Source organism: Brachypodium distachyon, chromosome 1 (assembly GCF_000005505.3).
Source record: "Brachypodium distachyon strain Bd21 chromosome 1, Brachypodium_distachyon_v3.0, whole genome shotgun sequence".
Lineage (NCBI taxonomy): Eukaryota > Viridiplantae > Streptophyta > Magnoliopsida > Poales > Poaceae > Brachypodium > Brachypodium distachyon.
Genome location: NC_016131.3, coordinates 5,459,024 through 5,481,842, shown reverse-complemented (window position 1 = coordinate 5,481,842; position 22,819 = coordinate 5,459,024). Strand labels below are relative to the sequence as shown.

The window sequence follows — 22,819 nt, the reverse complement described above, 5'->3', positions numbered from 1 at the left end:
GTGGAATCTTCAGTTCCAGTACGAAACAACTGGGAGCCAGAGCGAGTAAAGTGCTAGTTCCATGTTATGGCTAAGATGGGTTAACTGAAGAAATACGGCCGTTGCACGAAGGGCTGCAACAATGGGAGGATACAGTACTGATAATCATACAAAACTAACTTCATTTATGTCTCGTAGCAACATAACTATTGTACTTGACTGCGCTCACGGGCATGAGGATGGGCAGCAACCATTACGATCACGACAGTACCTGGCGTGCCCACCTGAGAATCTGAGATCTCCCCATGACCCCATGCCGTTGGGTACGCACGCACGGTAAACATCAGCGGAGCTTCGCCACGCGCGGCGCCAGGGACCATGGCAAAGTGCCATGTTCTTGTACTGTAGGTTGCGCCTCTGAATCCTGGAAGGTGAATGGGGTCAGGGTTCAGGAGTTACTTGAATACCAGCTCTCTCTTAGAAGCTACCTAAATGCTATTCAGAACTCGCACTCGATTGCGGGATTACATGAGAAACAAGGCCCTGTCTAGAACGCAGTAATACAAAACATAGGAGAAGTAATAAACACATGAATACGAAAGGAACTTACGTAAAAGAACAGAGGATTGAAAACCACGAGGAAATTTGACAACAAGGTGTTTGGAATGCAGGAATGGGTAAAACATACGAATTTTTTGTTGTTCACTTATTTGTCTCGTTTGATGCAAAGGAAAGAAAAAAAGAGGTTAGAGTGGATGTTTTGATTCCCATGAATTTCTCCATTTTCATAGGATTGCTGCAGTATTCCTTTGTCTCATTCCCATGTTCCAAACGAACGAATAGGACCAATTCCTTTTGATCACTGTTTCCCGTTTTTCCTCTAGAAATCCTATTATCCAAACAGGGCCTAAGAGAACGGAGTACTGATTATTAAAGCGCACATAGGAGTGTTTGTGGGCCGAGAACTCCGAACAGTAAACAAATGACATCATACACTTGACAGGCAGGAAGGACCAATAATAGAGAATATTGTACATATTAGTACATTTTAGTATTACAAATATGGTAACAAAATAGTTTCCATAATCCATATGGATCTCTACACCAAACCAGACATAAATAAAACCAACCTCCAAAAATATTAGTACTTCAAATAAATAACAGGATCAGGAGTCATGGAGATCAGGAGATGGCTGGACAGTTGCTTTCTTCCTTCTTGTGAATGCTATCAACTGGCCACGGCCACTCCTAACATACTGACAACTTTGCTCCTCAGTTTTTGCATTTCCAACAATTTTGGTGATCTCTGTGGTTAGTGGAGCCTCCGCATTTTCCTGCACGGTCAATTTCCTCCTTTTGGGTATTTCCGCCTGATCTGGGTAACAATCACCAGGGGATTGCTCTTTCACCAGTGTATCGGTTGCTTCTCCAGCGACTAAATTAACATGCTTCTCTCCAACTATAGTGATATGTGCAGGCATGTCAACAATTTTTTGCAGAACCACAGGGTCCAAAGTGACATTCTCAATTTGGCCAGCAACATTCTCTCCCGAGATAAGGTTTTGTGCTTCATCAACTCTGTTCTGAACAACTTCGTCTTTAGGCTGTAACCGAACAGAATCTTGCAGCTCACTGCACCCTGGCACTGCAACAGCTGGTTCTTCATGTTCAGAACCTGATGGAGGTTCAGCATCTCCTTGCATCGAACTTAAATTGTTCACATATGGACTCAAGGTATCTCCAAATCCAGTGGCATTCAAAGGCTCACCAATCGCCCCCTGACCAAGACCCTCCCCCTGACCTCTATTGTCTGATATGATGTTCACAATGTCATCGATTTTATCATCCTCCACATCATCATGTGAAGATACACCAATCTTGTAAAGTTCTGCAGTATCGGATGGTTCGATCACAGTTCCCTGTCCTGCAATGCTATCAGTATTAATACGAATGGCCTCCATGTCATTATCCTTCATGAATACATGATCGGTCTCTTCAACTACATTGTTAATCACAGGTGCATCAGCTCTCTCCTGTGGGTCATGATTAACCTTCTTCTGGATCTTATTGTTATCCATAGGTTCAAGACCCTCCAGCATTTCCACAGTTTCAGTGGGCAGATAGGCAGTTAGGCGATGACCTTCTCCCGTCTTCATTCCTGCATCTGAAGTCTCATCCAGCATAGCATCCTCTGCAGACGTACTCATAATTTCAGTTGCAGCATCCTCTACAGGCGTGCTGATGATGTCCCGCAGATTGACTTCTGTCATGTGCACAGCAAGGGGATCGTCTTGCAGATGCACATCCTCAGTCCAGTTGCTGGTGCCATCTCCTGTTGGAGAAGACCCTACAGGTGTTCCTGCTGCAGGTTGAATTCCCCTCATTTCGTCCAATTGCAGTATGGTATTTCCCTCCACGTAATCATCAGTAACTCGTTCCACCTTTGTAACAGTAGCTTGAACAGAATCAACAGAAGTTGAACAGGTCGTGGCTGTGGCTGATTTAACAGTCCCATTTTCCATTTCAAATGGAACATCAGTTTGCATAACCTGCAATGGAGTTGAGGACAGAACCATGTGTTGCCGCTTGTAGGTCAGGTGGCTTGGTTCACTAGTGCATGGTGTGACAGCAAACTGCGCCTTCTCCATTTCAGCAGTAATATACATATCAATATCATCAAGTGATTCTTTGACCCTCTGCCCATTGATTTCACCTGATAACAATGCTCTAATTCGTCCCTGCACCGTACTTAGCAGATCTATCTGTTGATGGTCAAATAATTTGTCAGAAACATACAATACAAACAGAAAGATCGCAAAGTTTATTCTAAATTTCTTACCAGAGCTTTCTCACTGTGCCCAGATAATTGATAGGAATAGGATATGACTGGACACTCAACTGGAGTGGAGATCCATCGACGTGTAATTTGCCAGTACCATTCTAAGTAACAATTCCTTGCATGAGTAGGATCTGAACTCACGGTATTCTGCTGGCCAGCAACTGAAAGGAGACTATTATCCCATTGCTTAATGTACTTCTCATGATAAGCAGACCAATCCTCATCTGTTTTACCCTGCATCGTAACACGCTCAACTGCCTCAACTGGGTCTGGAATGTGCTGCACCATTCCAAATTGTAGTAAGACACGATCAGGCACATGCATTTCCACTATTTGGAAGCAGATTAATGGAGTCCTTGATCGCCAGACTGCAGATCCAAGTGTGCATAGAACAGGCAGGCCACCGATCAGACTTGGCGTATACGGATCCCATGTAATCTAGAGAACATCCAAAGATACAGCTATGAGCTATAGCACTATGCTTCTTGTAATGTGCACATGATAGAAGAAATGGACTTTTTGTGTAGTTATCAAAGTCATACCTGACAATCTTCTATAGTATCGAGCCCATGTCTGTAAAATTCATGGTCCATGGACCGGACATTTTCACGGTTCTTGAAGGATACGTCCCATCTAATTGTAGAACGATGTTCATTTCAGGGAGAATAATAGGAATAAAGGGAAGTGTTCACAAAACAATCTGAGCTCAAAAGAACCTGCATCCAAGGGGCTGATCACTGGTTAGAGCCTTATTCTCCAGTCGCTCAGGACGACCTATCTGGATATGCTCCCATGCCCATAACTACAATGTGTATTGATTTGACATTAGTTGCTGGTGCTGTATTATGCAAAAGTACTGCTGCTGCATGGTTGGGGAAATATACTACCTGAAGAAGAGTGAGAAACGCGCAGCAGTTAGCCTTGCCCTTCATGCTGGCCTTTCCAAGTTCTCTGTAGAGGTGAGCAAGAACAGCAGCACCCCATGCCATCTCCCCTGAGGCATCAAAATCACCAAGCAGTGCCAGGTACCTTAAGTGCACCCGAGTTCCACTAGGATCAGGAAATAAGCTGCAGCCAATTTGGTACATTATGTAGGCTCTTGTAGCATGCTCAATTTCTAACTGATTTGCACCTTCTGGCAAGTTCCTAAAAGTGTCATACAGCCATGCAATATTGATAGAACCACCTTTTATCTGTGGAGGTTCTTGGCCTAGCAGCTCTAGGCACAATTGTTCCCAACGACAGCCTGTTGCACCAGTGACGGGAGTACCATGTACACGAAGTCCAGTAAGAATTGCCACATCCTTCAAGAGCACTGCCATCTCACCGAATCGCAAGTGGAAGGTCTGCGTTTCACGCCGCCACCTTTCGACCAAAGCATTTAACAAAGCATGGTCCAACTGAACCCTCTTCAAGAAAGACAGGTGATAAAATCCAGCTCGCTGCAATAGTGCAAGCATTCCCACATGCTTCACCTCCCATTGGTTAAGTCTTGTGCCATGTTCGATAAATCTAATAGGCTTGTAGACCTGCATTTTTTAAAGCAAAGTGGGTTAGAACAAATAGAGGTCAACAGATGATACTCCAGCATCTACATTGAAAAACATGAGGAAAAAAACTACACGGTTACCTTCCCAACAAATATTGCTTCAGATTTGTGAAGCTCCTGCTCCACAAGGACTGATTTATTAAAAGGACCAGGATCCATGGTCTGCTCCATCTACAGCGAGTGGAAAATGTTAGCTGTGACTATATGCCTAACCAAAAGAACAACAATGACCAACAGCGGACTGGCTTATCAGTTCACATTTTTTTTAGATAATGTATAACAGAGGACTGGCTTATCAGTTCACATATGCAGTATAATATTTTGTATGTGATAAATGCTGATGCAGAGTAACTTACAACACTTACACTAGCATGAGCGGCTACACAAATATGACATGGAAGAGTGCCTCAGGCTTACTTAAGCCACAAACTAAGCCAAGTGCCGATTAGGGGAACAGGTCGCCGTGCATCTGAAACCCATGCTTAAGCCACAAGCTCCGGCCACAAGAATATGTAAATGACCGTGCTGAGGTGCCAAGCATTTGTGCGCCTTGGTGGATTCCACACTGCGAAACTAACTACATACTACTAATACATAGTAATCTAAAACGTACCACACTATGCTGTGAGCTGTGTGAACAGTGAATACTATCATGCGAAAGGCCTCCTGGTCTCCCCGAGCCGCACGCATTTACCTATCTACCACACACTGAAATCACAATGAAGCTACTCGCAGAAATGGCCAAAACTCACATCAAAATGCCTTCCGGGCCTTACATTTCATTAGAGGGAGGCAAAGAGCTAGGGTTTGACCAGCGCTCGGGGCGTTGCGTCGCTGAGATTCCGCTAAGCTCCCCAAGAAGCGTCCATGGCTGCGCGCTCGCCGGCGGGACTTTTGCCTACTTCCCGTAGTTTTCCCGTCTCTTCTGGGAGTCGGAGGCGAGAGGCGAAGCCGGCGGCGTGTAGCAGGTTGGGGAGGCGAAGCCGGCGGTTAGTTGCTCTCCGGCTCCGGATAAAGGAAAAACGCCCCAGGTTGGGCCCCAACCGGCCCACATACATAGGCATAGACATCGTAGGCTAGGGTGGGCCGTGCCGGGCCGGGACGACGAGAGATTTTCCACGGACTCTTCGGTCCGTGCCGTGCGGCGCGCCAGCTCGAGCTCGAGCTGGCCTCAGCTCCAGCTTCAGTTGCCGCAGCGCGTGACCAATCCATCCTCTCGCGCCGTCAAATTGCTACATGGCCTGGTGCGCCCTGCGCAGCCGCCTGCTCCCGGACTTCCCCCACGCCGCCGCCACGCCCCACCGGCTCCTGCTCTGCCTCCTCTCCACCGCGGCCCCGCGCCACTCACATCACCACCACCGCCGCCGCCGCCGCCTCTTCCCCACCTCCTACGCTGCCGCGCCCCCGGCCGCCGAGGCGCCGCGCCCGATGCCGCCTGTCGGCCGCGCCACGCGTCACCCCGAGGGTGCCACCTCCATCGCGCGCGTCTACGCCGATGTCAACTCGCAGCGGCCCAAGGAGTACTGGGACTACGAGTCGCTCGACATCGAGTGGGGGTGGGAGCTCATGCGTAACCTGCAGATTTTGTGCTGGCTAGGGTTTGTGCTCTGATGTGGCTGACCCATGTGCGTGCTTGCGTGCAGGGAGCAGGATGGGTACGAGGTGCTGCGGAAGGTAGGGAAGGGGAAGTACAGCGAGGTGTTCGAAGGCTTCCGGACCGCGAGCGAAGAGAGGTGCGTCATTAAGATCCTCAAGCCCGTCAGGAAGAAGAAGGTATTGCTCCATGATTGCAATGTTTTTTTTAAGGAAAAAGGACTCCATGATTGCAATGCTTAATTGCTCTGGTTGCTGTGTTCTTATTGATTATTTGCTATTGTTGGAATGTTTAAATCTGAAGAGTGCCATATAGTAAGATCCTTTTGTCGGACAGTACAGGTTTAATTTCGTATGAATAGCTACTTAATCTTAGCGTTGGCCAATGTGATTTCATAACAACTACAGGAGGTTGTGGGATTGGTGATAATGTGGCTCCATGGAACTATTGTATTATCTTGTTTGTTGAACGATTTTACGTGAAACAAACAAAAACGTATCCCATTCTAAAATTTAACCATGCAAAAGCAGACTCATTTGAAATACTTGATAGATCGCTAGTGCCAAGTTCTGAGAGCCCCCACTTCCCCCATGGCCACGGGCGGTGATGTAGTGTTCAATAGCAGCAACCGCCCCTCCCCACTCTCGCTCGCATCTGGTTTTCGTAAAGTGTTCCTTGTTGCCTCTATCAGAATTGTCCTGGGTGCCAAGAGGCAAGGGCCCTCTAGGCATCCCCTCACTCTTCTCTCCTTGTTAATGTCACATTGTTTCCCCCAAAATTGTATCTGTCACTCTGTCCTTGTGATCCTTTGTGCATCTCCTCGTGTTTTGCGGCACCATGGGTCAATGAGCTATTATGTGCGTCGGTTAGACATGGATGGGCAACAACAAACACAATGTCCCCCATGAGTCAGCGCTCAGCAAGCTTAATTGTTTCTTGGGTTCTGACTAGCCACACCAGCACGCAGCATCCATTCTGTAGCGGACTGTTGTTGATTTTTTGTTAACCCTTTTGTGTGAGAATTCTCACTCTGTTATGTTCTCTCTTTTGTAAAGGCACTAAGTCCATAGGATATTTTGTGCCCTTTGTTATTGACTTATTGTAGCCCTTGTAGCTTCACCTTGTAGCCATCTCAGAGACCTTTTCCCCATGTTGCCTGCAAGTAGGCAGGTCACGCCCAAGAGTCTTGACTCTTGACTCTACTCTAGTCCCTTATAAACCATTGATTATTTTATCAATTTTAATTTCAGTTGCGGTTAACCCCCACCGTTGAGTATTAAAGAAAACAATATTGGAATTGGTTGTTTCTCATGTAATCGTGCTGCGATGCTTACCTCCAACTCAGTTTCTTCCCGTGGGTACACTTGGGCAGACTACTATGATTACTGATTGCTTTGGTTCTTTCTAGGTTTATTGTTACTAGCTAATAATGAGCTAGCATATGCCTCGTCTAAACTTCAGTATCAAGTACAATTCAATGATGCACTCTCTATGTTAATTTGTTTGTTTATGTACATGCTTCATTGAAGAGTGTTGCCACTGCATCTTGTGATGTTTTTTATGTGTCTTATAGCAACCGCTATTGAGTTATTTATTTATGGTGATGCAGATAAAGAGGGAAATAAAGATACTTCAAAACTTATATGGCGGACCAAACATTATAAAGCTACTCGATATTGTCAGAGATGATGATTCAAAGACACCTAGTCTGATCTTTGAACATGTTAACAATACTGACTTCAGAGTGCTCTACCCCACACTATCGGATTATGATATCAGATACTATATTTTTGAGTTGTTGAAGGCAAGAATCTAAACTGTGAAAGTACACCCTGTGTGGATAATATTAATTTAGTTTTCTATTGTCTTCTTGTGAACTTAATAATACAGGTTGCATATTATTGTGGCTTGTTTGATTCTAATAATGTTTCTCCAATGCATGAACTCTCTTTATCTGTAGTGTGATGTAGAATTTCATGATTGTTGCCTTCCTGGTCCTACTTTTGTAGCTGTATTAAAAATGTTTACTGTTTACGATACGCCTAAGGTGATATATCATTCTACACTGAATAAGAGTTGATAGCATACCTTAGCTTCTTTCCTTTGGTATTGCTTGGGTTCGCAGAATCTCATTTGTTAATAAAGTTGAATTGCGTCATATGTTACAATTTTGACCAAATCTGGAAGATGTGTTGCCTGCATGATATCGGCTGATCGGTATATCTATCTAGGCCATCAACTCTGAAGCTGTCTCAAGGTTAATAATGCCTGTTTGAATAACATGTCTAACGGAGTCATGAGTTGTAAATTGTAATGAATTTGGATCAATGAAATCAACACGAGATTTCAACTGCAGTAAATCAAATAAATATGTACTTTTGCACATGACCTACAGTAACACATCTACCATGTTATCGGCAGACTTTTGCCAGACAAATCTCTTTGCCAAAGTTCACAATATTTCAACGGCCAGCAATATGGATGCAACATACCGAACATTCTGTTCTTTAGACTACATTTAATTTGATGGTCTTTAACTTTTCCAGGTGTTTGTGTAGGCATTGGATTATTGTCACTCACGGGGTATCATGCACCGAGATATCAAACCCCACAACATCATGATTGATCATGAGAAACGCCAGCTTCGTCTTATTGATTGGGGTCTTGCAGAGTTTTATCATCCCGGGATGGAATATAATGTTAGAGTTGCTTCAAGGTTAGTTCAACTAGCTCTGCAAATTGGATGTACTTGGACTTTTGCAGATTGTTAGTAGGGGTATTTTAAGTCCACTTATGACTTATGCATGTAAAATTTGAGCACTATATACACTTGTTGGCTTCCTAAGGTACTACCTGTGTATATTAGTCTAGTATTGTGTTTATTCATATGAACTTCAAATTTACCTTCTACCTGGCACAGAGGAAAGAGCCGTGTAGGGCCTATAATTCACTATACTTTATGCCATTACTGTATCATGACCATATATTTATTTGTGCCAACTGTTTTGTTACAGTAGTGTATAGCTGCTCCTGCGGGTTGATATTCTCTAGCACTCCTCTTCTGCTCATTCATTGTTTTCTGCGTCCTGTGCTGTTGACAGATGCTATAAGGGCCCTGAATTACTTGTGGATTTGTTAGACTATGATTATTCGTTAGATCTGTGGAGCCTTGGCTGCATGTTTGCTGCAATGGTAAGTGGCAGGTTTATGATCAGCTAATCATTTATATTTAACTGTCTTTTAGTGATATGTATTCGGATACTTTGACAGATATTCCGAGTGGACCCTTTCTTTCATGGTCAGGATAACCACGATCAGTTAGCTAAAATAACCAAGGTATGTTCGGAGCTTCTTAAGTGCCCACTTCCTGACCTATTATCTCTGAATGGCATTTACTTTTATGCTCTAAATTAAATACCATCTTGAATTGCGCGCCATGTGAAGTTGTGAACTGTAAATTGATTAAATATATGTAAATACCCATAGTTTTGATTCCGCCAGTTAAAACTGCAATATTTACATGGTTGTTTATTTATGTGCAATTTCATGTGTTTTACCAATTTAGTGAAATATCTCAGCTTTGATATCCAGCTAGAGCTGTTAATGGAAAGTTCAAACTGTATCTCCACATCCTATAGGCTGCAATATACTTGGTTAAGCGACATCTTTTATCTTTGGGACATACCTTTGGACCATCATAACTATGCCTTATACTCAAGAGTGCTAACTTCTTCTAAGGCCTGTTTGGACAGATAGGGATTTATTGAAGTAGACCGATCCTGTTGGATGAGCAAGGATTTTAGCTCGATTTCCCTGCTCACCGAAAGCGAATTATATGTTTAATGCTTGCTTCTCTTGTTCTGTAGAATCAATGCTTTCTGCAGTGCATTTTTCTGAGTGGAACGATTAAAAATATAACTCGATTCTGTTTGTTGCGAGTAAATTATGAACTACATGCTGCTGCTGTAGGTTCTCGGGACAGAAGATTTCTACAGCTACCTTGAAAAATATGGTCTTGAGCTTGACCCAAAGCTTGAAATGCTTGTTGGAAGGTCATTTACTGCTTTGGATAATCCTCGGGGCAATCATTACATAACAGTAATCAACAGTTCAACACAATAGCATGATCTAACTATATATTTTTGGCTGCAGACATCGAAGGAAGGCATGGTTAAAGTTTGTTGACTCAGGGAACAGACACCTAGTGAGCCCTGAGGTGATTGACAGTGCCTTTCAATCAACCTGAGTCATATTCATCTTTCGATATATTCCTCACATGTTGGTATTTTTGTAGGCTATCGATTTTCTAGACAAGCTGCTCCGCTATGATCACCAGGAAAGGCCTACAGCAAAGGAAGCCATGGTATTTCTCGATTTCAATACCCAAGAAGCACTATGTGAAATCGATAGAACATATAATTTCCAAATTGTTTTACACTAAAAATGTACCAATTTTGCCGTGTGCAGGCTCATCCCTATTTCAATCCAGTAAGAAGCACTGAAAGCAGCCGGAGTGTTCAGTAGTGCATCCCTATCTGGTATTTGCACTGTGACGCCAGGAACATGACATATTTGACAATTTTTCAAAATTTTGAAACTGCATGACAGATATATATAGGGCAAATTTTATGGTACCTATTACTCATCCGTCCAAACGGAGTACCATGCAAAGGCAGTTTAGTCTTTTTCGCACATGAGTTGAGGCATGACTAAGAGTGAGACTTTTTTATTTTCAATCCGTGTGGTTCCAGGCTTTGTCCAGATAACGCCTTGACCGGCATGTAACTGTCACATCATTGTTTTACTTGAATTAATTCTTTTTTCATGCTGATTGTTCCGTTCTGAAGTTCAGTTTTATCAATAAGAATATATCTCACCTTTTGCTTGAATATGCCTGTCACATGCTAGAAATTCTGGGCCACCATTCTTCCCAACTTGATTGCCCAGATGTTCTTTCTTTATGTCCTGTATATACGCTGGTACCTTGGTGTCAGTCTACATTGTTTTCGTATACGCTGGTAGTTTGGTGTCAGTCTAGATTGCTTTTGGTTTGTGCTTTCTTTTCGATCGGGTAGCACCAGGTATTTTGAGTGTGTAAACACCAGATATCCTGCGGTGAGTTTTCAAGTTGCCACCACACTTCATGAACTTACCTGAAGAAAACAAGAGATACTTTATTGTGCAGGATATCACAGGCAGGTAGTTTGGATTCTTTTTTTGTGTGCAGTTGTGCATACCAGGACGTGCGTCCCGATAGGATTCCTCCCAGCAGTATGAGGTTTCCTCAGGAGTCAACTGATCTTTACGTGGTATTGCTCGCACAGTGCACGACGGGGTCCTAGGCGACTTGTCAGAACCGAACCTTTGAGCTGCATTGCACTGAATCCCCATGTTCTAGGAACTGAAAAATACTTTCTGGCATACTGTTTCGACGGAGGAACCTGGCTTTCTTCATACGGTGCCACGAAGTAAAGTTTTGGGCTGGACACTGTTCCCGGCCACAATGTTCTTTGGTAGTACGCATTCGACAAAACCGAGCGTCGTGTATGCGTGAGTTGAAGTTGTCAGTGAGCAGTCCAACACTCCAACCGGTGTCAAGCGTGGGATCAAAAGAATCAATCAGCCAGCGCGAGTGGCGCCTGGTCGCTCGTCCCGGTGCAAAAGCGCGCCCAACTAATTAAACTCGGCCATCTCGGCGTGGGCCGGTGCCCTCTAGCCTGCATGCACGCAGCCGCCTGGTCCCTGGCCTAACGCCATAAACGCAAGTACAGTACCGTAGTACTTAAAAAGTTTTTTCGATAACGAATCTAATGGTGTATATTTTATCGAATCTAATGGTGTTTATTTTGTTAACAAACATACAAAATTAATCAAATTGACGATCGATGAATGCGGGCATGCCTCGTATTATGGGACGGAGGAAGCATGATATACTGAGTATTAGATTCTCTCTCTTCTGATTTCAGAAGCCTACGCATGCTGTGTGGGCATGCACTTGCAAAGCAAGTCCTGAAATGGACTTGCAATTTGCATGCATGGCGAGGCCTGCGTTTTGTCTCTTGTGCAACTGATCATCACAAGTCAAAAGGTCAAACAATCTGGTCTACTAGTACTGGCACATGCATGCATCTCTATAGCCATAGCTAGGTTCGTCGTCTACTCCGGTCAAACTATTTCTAGCTATAGGTTGACCGTATATGGTAAGATGGTTCTTTCCTTCGTTTTCATGATATGGAGTACTGTAGAAGGTCTTTTCTGTCCTGCAAGGTTGATGCATGCATGCATGCATGGATGGTGGTCGGCACATCAGCTTTAAATAAGAGCTCTACCGGTAATCCGGTACGTTCCAATTAATCGACCGGCCCGGCCCTATATACATGCCGGCCGGTCGCTGCAGGCGAGGGGTCGAACCTCCGATGGAGAGGGATATCGTACGGGCGCATAATCTGGCCCTAGTCCTAGTACGTGCATCGAAGGCCGGCCATGTGATACATCATACTTACCTCGACCGATCTCAATCCAACTCTCTTAATTGCGTGACAGGACGACGTGCGTCGCATACTCGCATGCATATATAGCCGGAGGAGACTTTCTCTAGTACGTGATTCCTGACGTACTTAATTTATTTCTAGGTCGACGATAGCAACCATTTGATTCAACCATCAAGATTCGTGTGTAAGATTATGTATGTCCGATGGATAAAAAAGTCTTCACGATTGTTGACTGAGAAATAACTATTTCTTAGACAAGCGAGAGATAGACACTCCCATTGTTATTTGGTTCATTAATTGCTCTCACGATCTTAACACGCGACGGGGGGGCCCATTGAATCACATAGAGGTCAATTTGCTTTCGTGGCTTCAGATGTACTCTGCGCCTCGTGGCAGCAAAATTGTTTTATTTCCACACGCAGACCGCGCGCGCGCTAGCTAGGTGCAGAATAATGTGCAGCAACGAGATAAGATGACCAGAGTTTATTAGCTGGCCACGGTTCTTATATAGATAATGTGCTGCAACGAGATAGGTGAAACACCACGAATAAGAACCGTGGCTAACTAGGTGGCGCTGGCACGAGGCCTGCAAAACCACCTGCATATGCAAGGGTGCCAAAGTGCGCCATTATCCGCGATGCTGTCCGAGGATCGACCGGCACAAATCGGATCGTATCCACCTGCCAGGCTTATATTACAACGGTACTGTACGTACGAATCGTATATGATACAGCATGTGTGTGTACGGCTAGCTGTACGCGTAGATGTTGCATGCATGTTCTGCTGCTTAATTGCGTGCACTCCGTTAACAGTGTACGCCGCTGCTTAATTAGCCTAGGGTTCCGGTTCTACAATCAAATTAAGGAGAGTACAGTACGTAGTGCATGCAACGCAGTAAAGAAAACTTGCTTGTGTTGGTGCGGACCGACCAAGCCCAGAAATACGGTTGTCATCGTCGTACTTTAATTAATTCGCGTGTTGCAGGTCCTGATGGCAATCGTCGGCCGGTCGATCGAGTCGAGTCGATCGGCTCCAAGGTCAAATTTCGGCTCTTGTTCTCGATGCTCGATGAGACGTCCTATCCAGCCAAGTGCAGCGCGTTGCCGGTGGTCCAGGACGCTTGGGGCAGTGTACTTTAGGCCAGGCCTATAGCTAGTATTGATCGGCTTGCCGCGACCAAGTCGATCAAGGAGGATCTAAGCTACTGCATGAAACCTGGGACCCCAATCTGCACGGCATGATTTTAATCTCAATAGTACGTGAACGCCTCGAATCGATCGAGCCACTTTAAAAAGTTGCCTACCTTTGCCCACTTCTCCATATATGCCACTAGCTAGATAGCTTAAGCACGCTGTGTGTATATGGATTGTGGAGCCAAATTCAAGAACCAGTGCACACACTAGATGGCCAGTACTCAACCAGTGTGGAATAACTTTGACCGGGCTAATTTAACCCACGAGATTAGCATTTAGCTGGGACACTAATCCAGGATTAGCGCGAGCCTGCTTCTTCCCCAGCTGGCTAAGCTCTGCCTACTGGCGCCCGCCCGATGCTTTCTCGGAGGACGATGCATGTGGGGTTCATATGGTCCATGCATGCATGCACGCGACTCTGTGATCGATGGACTTTTCTTCCGGAGGGAGTGAGTGAGTGATCGAGGCTTCATTTCCGGCACGACAGCGATGGCAGCTCCCGGCCTCGTGTCTGGAAACTCACTAACGGTTTACTGGCAAGTCTGATTAGAAAATCAAGCAGAATCTAGCTTTTGCCGGATGGACCGACCAAGGCGCGCGGTTTTGTCTTGGGCTTGTCCAGTGTTTCTATGTGTGTTGTGATCGAGCATCTCGATCGGCCTCGCGCGCCCCTCGATTTGCTAATTTACATGTAACTGATCCAAGACAGAAATGGGTCGCAACTCGAGACCTTTCGTTTTTACTTTACCATGTAAGTATGCATCATAAGACAACAACTGTCAATTAACAGAAAGGGTCGTTATTTTTTTAGCACTAGCAGTTAATTCAGCATTATATATACTCCAAGCATCATAGGTGTCGCTTTTATATACTCCCTCCGATTCTAAATTGTTATCGAAATATTACATGTATCTGGATGCTTTTTAAAAATAGATACATCCATATTTGAGACCTGACGGTTTTGGAGATGATCTTAATAGTGTCGCTATGCATAGGAGATGATCTTAGTACGATTTTTTATCGTGACCAAGCTTATATTAACATCCATAGTATCAAATCAATATACCATGAAAGTATATGTTATGATGGATCTACTAATTTTGATTTGGCACAATAGAGTTGATGTTTTTGGCTATAAGCTTGATTAAACTTCATAAAATTTAACAGTCAACAAAAATTGTACGTCTATATATATATATATAATATTTGGGATTGGACGGAGTATATCGCAAGACATGCGAGTTTAGATGGACGACGTGGCCAAAAGATGATCGGACAGCAGCAGTACCTACGCTGGTCGGTTCCACTGGACTGGAAAAGTCCAACCGCAACAAAAGTGATCCATGGGGACACAGAGAAGTCCATGATGTAGTATTCGAGTAGGGATATAGATGTGCGTGGGAATTAATGAGATTATACACTGCTATCATATCAGTTTATCGATATAGCATCATCGATCAGTACGTCATGAATGTCCCAGTCCAAGAAAGGAGCCCGGCCGTGTCAATCATGTGTGTATATATAGACGCAATTAAAGTTAATCTGAAGTACGTATTTGTTAAATCCAAGATCAACTTTCATAGGAAAGGAATCAATTAGGGCTCTACTCCATTTGCGTACGCATCACTATAACGTGAAAGGCCGCTAGCAGCTGATGCTAAAAACAGACACTTTGCATGGACGTCATGGTTCAGTTACTAGCTGCCGTGACCAGCAGACTAATAATCAGAATTTGTAAGGACATCATCATGCCATGCACTTAATTATGAATTTGTGACGGCCATGGGCTGGGAATTAATGGCCGATGGGGTGATGATATTTGACGGCGCCATCGTGGATTAAAATCCGTCCCGGCAATTTGACCCATGATTACAAATATATTCCAGAAGTGTAATATCTAATTAAAGTAGCAGAAATTTTATGTTGTAGATTGTTTCAAAGTTATCGTACGGCTGAGAATAAATCTACTTATTGGTCTAAATATGGAAACCTGCGCATTGATTTAACTAGAACTCTAATCGGACTCGAAGCCATGCCCGGCCGGACTCTAAGCCAAAACGAATCGATCAATCTAGGATAATCTTAACATATATATACTTTGGCTTCTTACGTCGAGCGAGATTGTTTGTTGGAACAACGCCTTCTATACGCGATGTACACACCATGCATGGAGGATGGGTCCGGTAATCAGGCTCAAAGAAATCACGTTAGCTCATGGCGACCCCTCCGGACGGCGTGGCATCAACGGCGGTGTCGGTGCGTAGTGAAATCATCGGATTGGAGAACAAAAGTATTCTGTTTTGTGGAGGCTTCCTCATTTGCAGGTTCAGCACTTGAAGCGGAGGCTCAAGCTCTGGAGCTAGCAGCACAGATTGGAACAGCCATGTGAGTACATCAACCTAATTTCTTAACTGATAGCAATGTTCTCGCTGAAGCTGTGGTAAAGAGAGACCCAATCAAGCATTCGGGACATTGGTCTATAAGGCCAAATCTACACCAGATTCTCTCATATATTCAAAATTTGGATGCAAGAGTTATCAAAATTAGAAGAGAAAACAACAAGATAGCTCACAGGCCAGGATGCTTACAAGCTCCATAATGTTCAAGCTTGCTTTTCTAGTTGTGCAGGGTTAGCACATAATTCATCATCTTGCTCTGTAAAAGCTGTTGTCAGCTCTCTAAGTGTGCAGGTTTGCACATTGTTGTTAGTGACATGTTTATGAAGTAATAAAATCTCCTTTTGCCAAAAAAAAAGTGAAATCATTCTCTATTCGTCTGCAATTATACCGGTTTTCCGATTGCTGCACCTATCTACCAAATCCACTAAACTATGTCTATTTATTACAATTATCAAAGTATCTGCATTTATATGGTAAATAGTCGGTCGACTTATAAATAGGTATTTCCAGTCGACGATCATCGTCATCCAATTAAGATTTTTCTCATCATTTGTACTTATATAAATCTTGCATGAATCTCAGTGATTGGATCAGACTGTTGTTAGCTAATTAGCTAATTAAAGTAGCTGAAATTCTATGATATAGATTGTTTCAAAGTTATCGTACGGCCGAGAGTAAATCAAACCCATCGCTTGAACACAATCTTACATAAAAACCCGTACTCAACCCCCGATTAGCAAGGATTACGGCCAAAGAAAAACGATTCACCAGTAAAAAAAGAAAATACTTATTTGTCTAAATTATTTAATCCATTGATTGTACGGAGTCCCTTGATTGTATAAATGATTTAAATTGGAACTGCTCAGATTTAAAATAAACGTACCGATCTAAAACGGTGCCGATGTGGACTATGTGACGCTAATCGGGTACAAGCAAAAATGTACTCCCTCCGTCCCATATATTAAGTGACTCAAATTTGCCTAAATATGGATGTATCTATATCCAAAAAGCGTCTAGATACATGAAATATTTCGTCACTTAATATGGGATGGAGGGAGTATTATCCATAACCAGGCGTAACGCCGTATTCGGATCGACCGTATCGGGCGCCAGTACGTGGCTTTTAGGTTGTAGTTGTGAAACCAAGTGCAGAGCAAACAAACCCATATTTCAAATCTATGAACCAATTTAAACAATGTTGAAGAAAAAAAAAAGAGGAGAGTTGGAATTTATGCAAATTTATCATATGTTTGAGACCTTAAGACTAGAGTGAAAAAGACAAGCTAGAACCAACTACTCCAACTGTTGGTGACGGTCTGTCATGCGACAAGCATACCTCATATAGTCATATGCAATGTTTAGTAAAATGACTTGATATTGAATGGGGACAAATTTTAAAAATGAAACAACATGGCGTAAATGTTATATGTATCTGATGAAAAAACATGACTAGCCAACACATTTAGCTTCCATATATCAACATATGCACCGTTGCCGAATCCATGCATGTGTCAACATCTGCAAGCTGGTGGTAGCACGTTTGCAACGAAAACGCAAGTTAGAAGGCAGTTTACCATAAGCGCACCCAAACCCATGATTGCATATCAGACAACTAAAGTCGAACATCTATCGCTATCGGCCGTCGAAAGCAAAAAAAAATTAATACGAGAGACAATATGACAAAATAAGGAGGATTTTCATGTCAAACGAAAACCCATCGGAAAAGTCATAAATGCCACTGGATGATGGTCCTAATAGATAGAAATTGGGTAGATAAAAATCAGTGCATACTGCAATATCCACAAAAAATCTAAACGTCAATCAATATGTCTAAAATGAAAATTTTGAAATATCTAAGATGAAAATTTGACATGCAGATTGTAACACAACTAAAAGCACACATGTTCCAATATAAGCTCAACACGTTTTTATTGCACACGACGTTAATAAACTAAAACTCTCTCAGTAAAACATGTAGTGAGTATCTAATGTACAATATATTGTATTATGAATCTAAGCTCATATGCGCATTTGTAACCTTCGTCTTATCATCCGAACATATATATCAGCAAAAACAAGTAAAGAACTATATATTTTGGTAGGTAAAACAAAAGAAATAAGCAAATTTTCCAAAAAAATTCAATGAACAGTTCCAAATACAATAGGTCTAAATTGAATGCAAAATGAATCTCTTAGAGAACGAAAACGTAAAGCATTATACAAATCTAGCCGCGCAATTTGCGCGGGTCACCCCGCTAGTTTCAACAAAATAGGTGAGAGCGGAGGCAAGAAAGAAGAAACCACATAGCCTTCCGATGTTCCATGGATCAATATTCAGAGTGAAGCTCAACTTTCGACTTTAGTTAATCTTGTGTGTACACTTGGTGATTATGACGCCAAAGTAGAATTACAAAAACAAGACTTTTGGTCTCCCAAATTGAAAGGCCGATTGTATTATGGTACTCTTATTAATTTCAACATAACTCGATGGTGGTGGTCGTGATGGCGAAGCAAGTTTATGTTTTTCGTTCCTTCGTTCCCATTTCTTTCATGGCTGTACGGCGACAAATCAACATTATATCTTGCACGGGCCACAATTATACCTTAAATGATTTTAGGTTTTCACATGTCAAGGTGGACGACCCAGGCTATTCTAAACCTCAGAGGTCAACTCCCGCTCGCGATGCATGTTCCATCTTCTTCGTTTTTTCAGCATCGACTTTCAATTTTATCGAGAATAGTTAGTACAGTACTTGTTTTTTCAGTTTCTTTATCTAATTTAATTGTTTAACTAATCAGTAAAGTTGGGAGATCTCTAAAGTTGGATCTTTAGGAAAAAAACGTTCTAACAAAACTGAAAAAAAAATACATGAAGGAAAAGGCTAACAAAGGCCAGAACCAAACAAAAGTCCTGAACGGTCGCTCCGGAGTCAACCTAAACCTCTCTTGGGTCCACGAAGATGGACTGTCCAGGCGCTGATCTGGCCCAATCCCAGCCTTCCACATCGCCGCCGCTGCCCAGCCGCTTCATGCACCAGAGGTCTTCCTCGCACGAGAGGCTGCGCCAGTGCGGGATGCGCCGCCGGAGCGGGTCGCACGCGGCCACCTCCACGGCCACGGCCGCGGCCCTCCCCCGCGCCATGTTCACGAACGCCACGAACAGCGCCTCCGCAGCCCGCGTGCTGCCGTCGTCGCCGCCTCCCCCGAGCCCGTAGACGAACCACGCCACGAACGGCCGGAAGAAGTCGGGCACGGACGGCACGCGCATCCACTTGGCGCGCGCGTCCAGGGCGCGGCTGGCCGCGGCAGCGGCGCGCCGGGCGCGCGACGCCCCGCGCACCTCGAGCCGGAACGCGCCCCCGCAGTCCCACAGGCTCGCCACGGCCCACGACGCCGGCGGCGACGCCAGGAACGCCTCGACCCCGCGCCACTCGTAATCATCTACGATCGAGACGAAGGTGCCGAGGGAGAGCGGGTTGCCGAGGACGGCGCCGATGTCGGCGGGGAAGAACTCGACGCGCGCGAGCCGGGCGCGGTACAGGCGCTCGGCGTCGCGCGGGGCGAGGCGGTGGACCGCTGCCCGGCGCGGGCCACGGAGGCGGTGGGCGTGCACGGGGTGCACGAGGAGCGACGGCGTGCGGAACTTGGAGTAGCCGCAGCGGCCCGTGAAGAGCCGCAGCGAGGGCTCGTTGGACTTGTCCGTCGCCATATACGCGTACGCGGCGCCAGTCCGCTCGAACCACTGCTCCAGCCGCCGCACCAGCCGCAGCGCGACGCCCATCCGCCTGCAATATGCATGCGTGCGTGCCGCGCTCATTGATTGCGTAATGATATCGATATGCTGGCCGGCGACAGTGCATGTCACCAGCCGTGTGTTATTAATTTACTGCTATGCCAGCAGTACGAAATTGACGAGCGATTAATTGACACGCACCTGTGGGAAGGCGAGACGCGGAGGCCGAGGATGTAGCCGACGCTGGCCGAGGCGGGGGAGCTTGTCGTTGCGCCGGCGGTGGCCACCGACTTCACGGTGCCGCGGATGAGGCCCACGATCTGCCCACCAGCTGCTTCAGCCACCTTCCATGTCCCAATTAACCAAACGCAATCCAACAATATTAGACGACGAGCTCGATCGATCGAGCAAAGGAATAATCTCAAACGATGAGATCGAACTGCACTCGCAAAACGTTGCATGGTTCGCTACTTCTAACATGACGTGGGCAGATATGTACGTACCAGCATGAGGTAAGCCGGCGAGTGTCGAACGCGAGCGAGGGGGTCGCCGAGCAGGTCGGCGTGGAGCGACATCCCGCCGGCCGGCCCGACCTCGCACTCTCGATCCACGGCCTCCGTGCCGGCCCGGTCCGTCGCCGGGTCGTACTCCCGGATAACCACAGCCGCCGCCATCCCTTCGTCTCCCATGCACTCTCCACAATCTATTTCGTGCTCTCTCTATCTGTCACTGCTCAACACGAGGAACTGAAGAGGGAGGCAGGGAAGAAGAAGAAGGAGAAAGCCGCTCCACGATATCTGCAGGCGCCGGCCGCTCCCTTTTTCCACTCATATATATAGTGGTTTTGGCGACGGCTGATCGAAACGTCGGCCCGGCCGCCGCGCGCATTAACGCGCACCAACGATTGGCGAGAGATGCCTTTCCGGCTGCCAGGTAAGGAGCCGCACACGAATCTGGGGCCTGTACAGTTTGCTGCCAAATTTATGTTGCAAAAGCCAAAGGTTTTGTCATATCCACACTTTAGCCAGGCAACGATTTGGTGTAAGTCAATGCCCGTCGCGTTTCCTTCCAAAAAAAAAATGCTGGTCGCAGTTATAGTTGGTTATGAATTGCTATTTTGGCCCTTTCTCTTGAAAAAAACATTTTGGTAGATTTGGTATGATACTAACATTTTGGAGGTTTTTTTTGTTTTGAGCAAGAGATTGGAAATCGCATGACATTGCCATCTTTTAGGATCAAACAAAAGCGCAAGCTAAATTTGTTGACATGAAAAGATATAGTAGTATCGAAATAAGTAACCGTGGGTGCCTTAAAAACTTGCTATTCCCAATTGCCACGAAACTAATTAAGGACCGAATGAACTGCTACTGATCTGTGACAATTAATTGATTTTGAAGTTGTTTGCGGAACTCTTTGAAAAGTACCTTACAAATTGATCCGTGCTTTCCACCCTGTATTTTGTAGAATTTAAAAAGAACATCGAGTACAATTAATATGTATAAACACATGCATACACACATTGGACTACTAATTGAAGGCTACAGTCGTGAAACGGAAGATTGACTAAGTCACCACAATTTGTTTTAGGTCCGGTGGCTTTGATCAGGTTAACTTAACCTTGACTAAAAACACTCATGTTTTCACTTTGTTGAAAACTCCTAACCCTAAGTTCACCAAATGAGGCATAAGTATTGCACGCTCTATGCCTCTTATGTTCTTTACGTCATAATTCCATTACTGTAACTCAGAGCATTTGTACTACACAAAGAGAAGGAACCCAACGACAACTTGATAGACCAGGTTGCCAATGTTAATTGGAACCACCAAGCAGATTTGTTCTATTTGGATTCTGCACAGATCTGTGATGATCTCGGTGAAGTCAATGTATGCCGATGTGGTATAGTGCATAGTGATTGTACTGTTATAGATTTCAGAACAAAGTAAGTTTGGAACCTTTTTTTTTTGCAAAGGGGGTTATTTTGGAAACTGTAAACCCCCTTAAGCATTAATGTATTTGTGTGTGGTACCTATGTAGAGGGGTCGTAATCTCATGAAGGGAAAATCCAATGAAGCACCGATGGAACCATGCTGCTTTTGTATTGACAAAGAATGGATTCAACATCTTTTCTTCAACGTCCATTTGCCCATACTTCCAAACTTCCACCTCCTGCGAGCTTCTCTAATTAATTTGTTTAGGAATTGGTCCGGGGGCTAAATACATCTTCAAGGAAGCTTACTCTTGTTGGTGTTGTATGTTGATCGATATGGCACTATCATGATGATAATGTTTTCAAGAAACACAAGGTCCTGATCCTTTTGTTGGCTATTAAGTTTTTCCTACACGTTGGATCCATACTTGATACGCCCACTGCAGTGCACCGAGACAAGATATTTATCTATACCTAGTTTCCGTGGCATCGCAACAAATTAGCAATACGTTAAGTGATACCGTTATATAAATTGTATAGTGTGTGTCTATTAACTGCTTCATTCCATACACCAACTTTAAACAATAATTGGTGATTGCATGCATCGGTTGAGACGAAATCTGATCTTAAGACAACGGTTGAGCCTAAAATGAAGGTGGTCAAATCCGTGTGTTGTTGGACTCGACACTGTCCACTTGTACGATTCAAATTATACTTTTTCTATCTGAAAATAAGTGGCGTGGTTCACGTCACTTATTTCAGGACGGAGGGAGTAGAAGGATTTGAGAACTAAGCTAAGCTAGAGATGAAACATTTGCATTCTACACGGTAGTACTCTCTTTATTTTTAAATACTTTTCATTGTTTTGATGGAGAGAGTACATCCTTTTGAGGCTCACCGTGGAGACTCCCTCGTCGAACGAGACCCGCCCGGCCGGGAGAGAAGCGCGCCAACAAAACCGGTAATGGGCCGGCGACCGACGGGGTACTGGTGCTGCCTCATGGTCCCTGGCCTACACGACGTGAATTAAGCCGCAGCACACCGCCCCGGAAGTCGCATGGATCGAACTCCCCGCTCGCCGGTGTCTCACCTCCTGTCACGGTAAAGCCGGATC

The 22,819-nt window shown here is 44.6% G+C and overlaps 3 protein-coding genes across 3 annotated transcripts; 1 reads left to right on the top strand and 2 right to left on the bottom strand.

The window, feature by feature from the left end:
* Positions 1-967: 967 nt before the first annotated feature.
* LOC104581950 lies at positions 968-4,999 on the bottom strand. Its single transcript, XM_024455643.1, has 7 exons — positions 4,981-4,999; positions 4,449-4,538; positions 3,706-4,347; positions 3,535-3,620; positions 3,361-3,451; positions 2,819-3,256; positions 968-2,741 (listed from the first exon to the last, which is right to left on the bottom strand). The coding sequence occupies exons 2-7, from the start codon at positions 4,536-4,538 to the stop codon at positions 1,146-1,148; spliced, it is 2,943 nt and encodes a 980-aa protein (XP_024311411.1). The 5' UTR covers positions 4,981-4,999; the 3' UTR covers positions 968-1,145.
* A 541-nt stretch (positions 5,000-5,540) lies between these two features.
* On the top strand, positions 5,541-10,850 carry LOC100822483 (casein kinase II subunit alpha). The gene is made up of 10 exons (XM_003559005.4): positions 5,541-5,923; positions 6,011-6,140; positions 7,571-7,765; positions 8,520-8,677; positions 9,063-9,153; positions 9,232-9,297; positions 9,931-10,013; positions 10,114-10,177; positions 10,256-10,324; positions 10,429-10,850. The coding sequence occupies exons 1-10, from the start codon at positions 5,604-5,606 to the stop codon at positions 10,483-10,485; spliced, it is 1,233 nt and encodes a 410-aa protein (XP_003559053.1). The 5' UTR covers positions 5,541-5,603; the 3' UTR covers positions 10,486-10,850.
* An 8,014-nt stretch (positions 10,851-18,864) lies between these two features.
* On the bottom strand, positions 18,865-20,569 carry LOC100842388 (probable N-acetyltransferase HLS1-like). The gene is made up of 3 exons (XM_003559351.3): positions 20,281-20,569; positions 19,979-20,121; positions 18,865-19,829 (listed from the first exon to the last, which is right to left on the bottom strand). The coding sequence occupies exons 1-3, from the start codon at positions 20,464-20,466 to the stop codon at positions 18,980-18,982; spliced, it is 1,179 nt and encodes a 392-aa protein (XP_003559399.2). The 5' UTR covers positions 20,467-20,569; the 3' UTR covers positions 18,865-18,979.
* Between the last annotated feature and the right edge of the window lie 2,250 nt (positions 20,570-22,819).

Bases quoted from the DNA above. Each gene is read 5' to 3' on its own strand.
- LOC104581950 (XM_024455643.1), bottom strand. From the start codon at position 4,538: ATGGAGCAGACCATGGATCCTGGTCCTTTTAATAAATCAGTCCTTGTG. The intron at 3,621-3,705 runs GTAGTATATTTC...TACACATTGTAG, and splicing joins CGTTTCTCACTCTTCTTCAG to TTATGGGCATGGGAGCATAT. The intron at 3,257-3,360 runs GTATGACTTTGA...GATGTTCTCTAG, and splicing joins ATACTATAGAAGATTGTCAG to ATTACATGGGATCCGTATAC.
- LOC100822483 (XM_003559005.4), top strand. From the start codon at position 5,604: ATGGCCTGGTGCGCCCTGCGCAGCCGCCTGCTCCCGGACTTCCCCCAC. The intron at 10,178-10,255 runs GTGATTGACAGT...GTATTTTTGTAG, and splicing joins GACACCTAGTGAGCCCTGAG to GCTATCGATTTTCTAGACAA. The intron at 10,325-10,428 runs GTATTTCTCGAT...TGCCGTGTGCAG, and splicing joins CTACAGCAAAGGAAGCCATG to GCTCATCCCTATTTCAATCC.
- LOC100842388 (XM_003559351.3), bottom strand. From the start codon at position 20,466: ATGGGAGACGAAGGGATGGCGGCGGCTGTGGTTATCCGGGAGTACGAC. The intron at 20,122-20,280 runs GTACGTACATAT...GGGACATGGAAG, and splicing joins CGCCGGCTTACCTCATGCTG to GTGGCTGAAGCAGCTGGTGG. The intron at 19,830-19,978 runs GTGCGTGTCAAT...TGCATATTGCAG, and splicing joins CGCGTCTCGCCTTCCCACAG to GCGGATGGGCGTCGCGCTGC.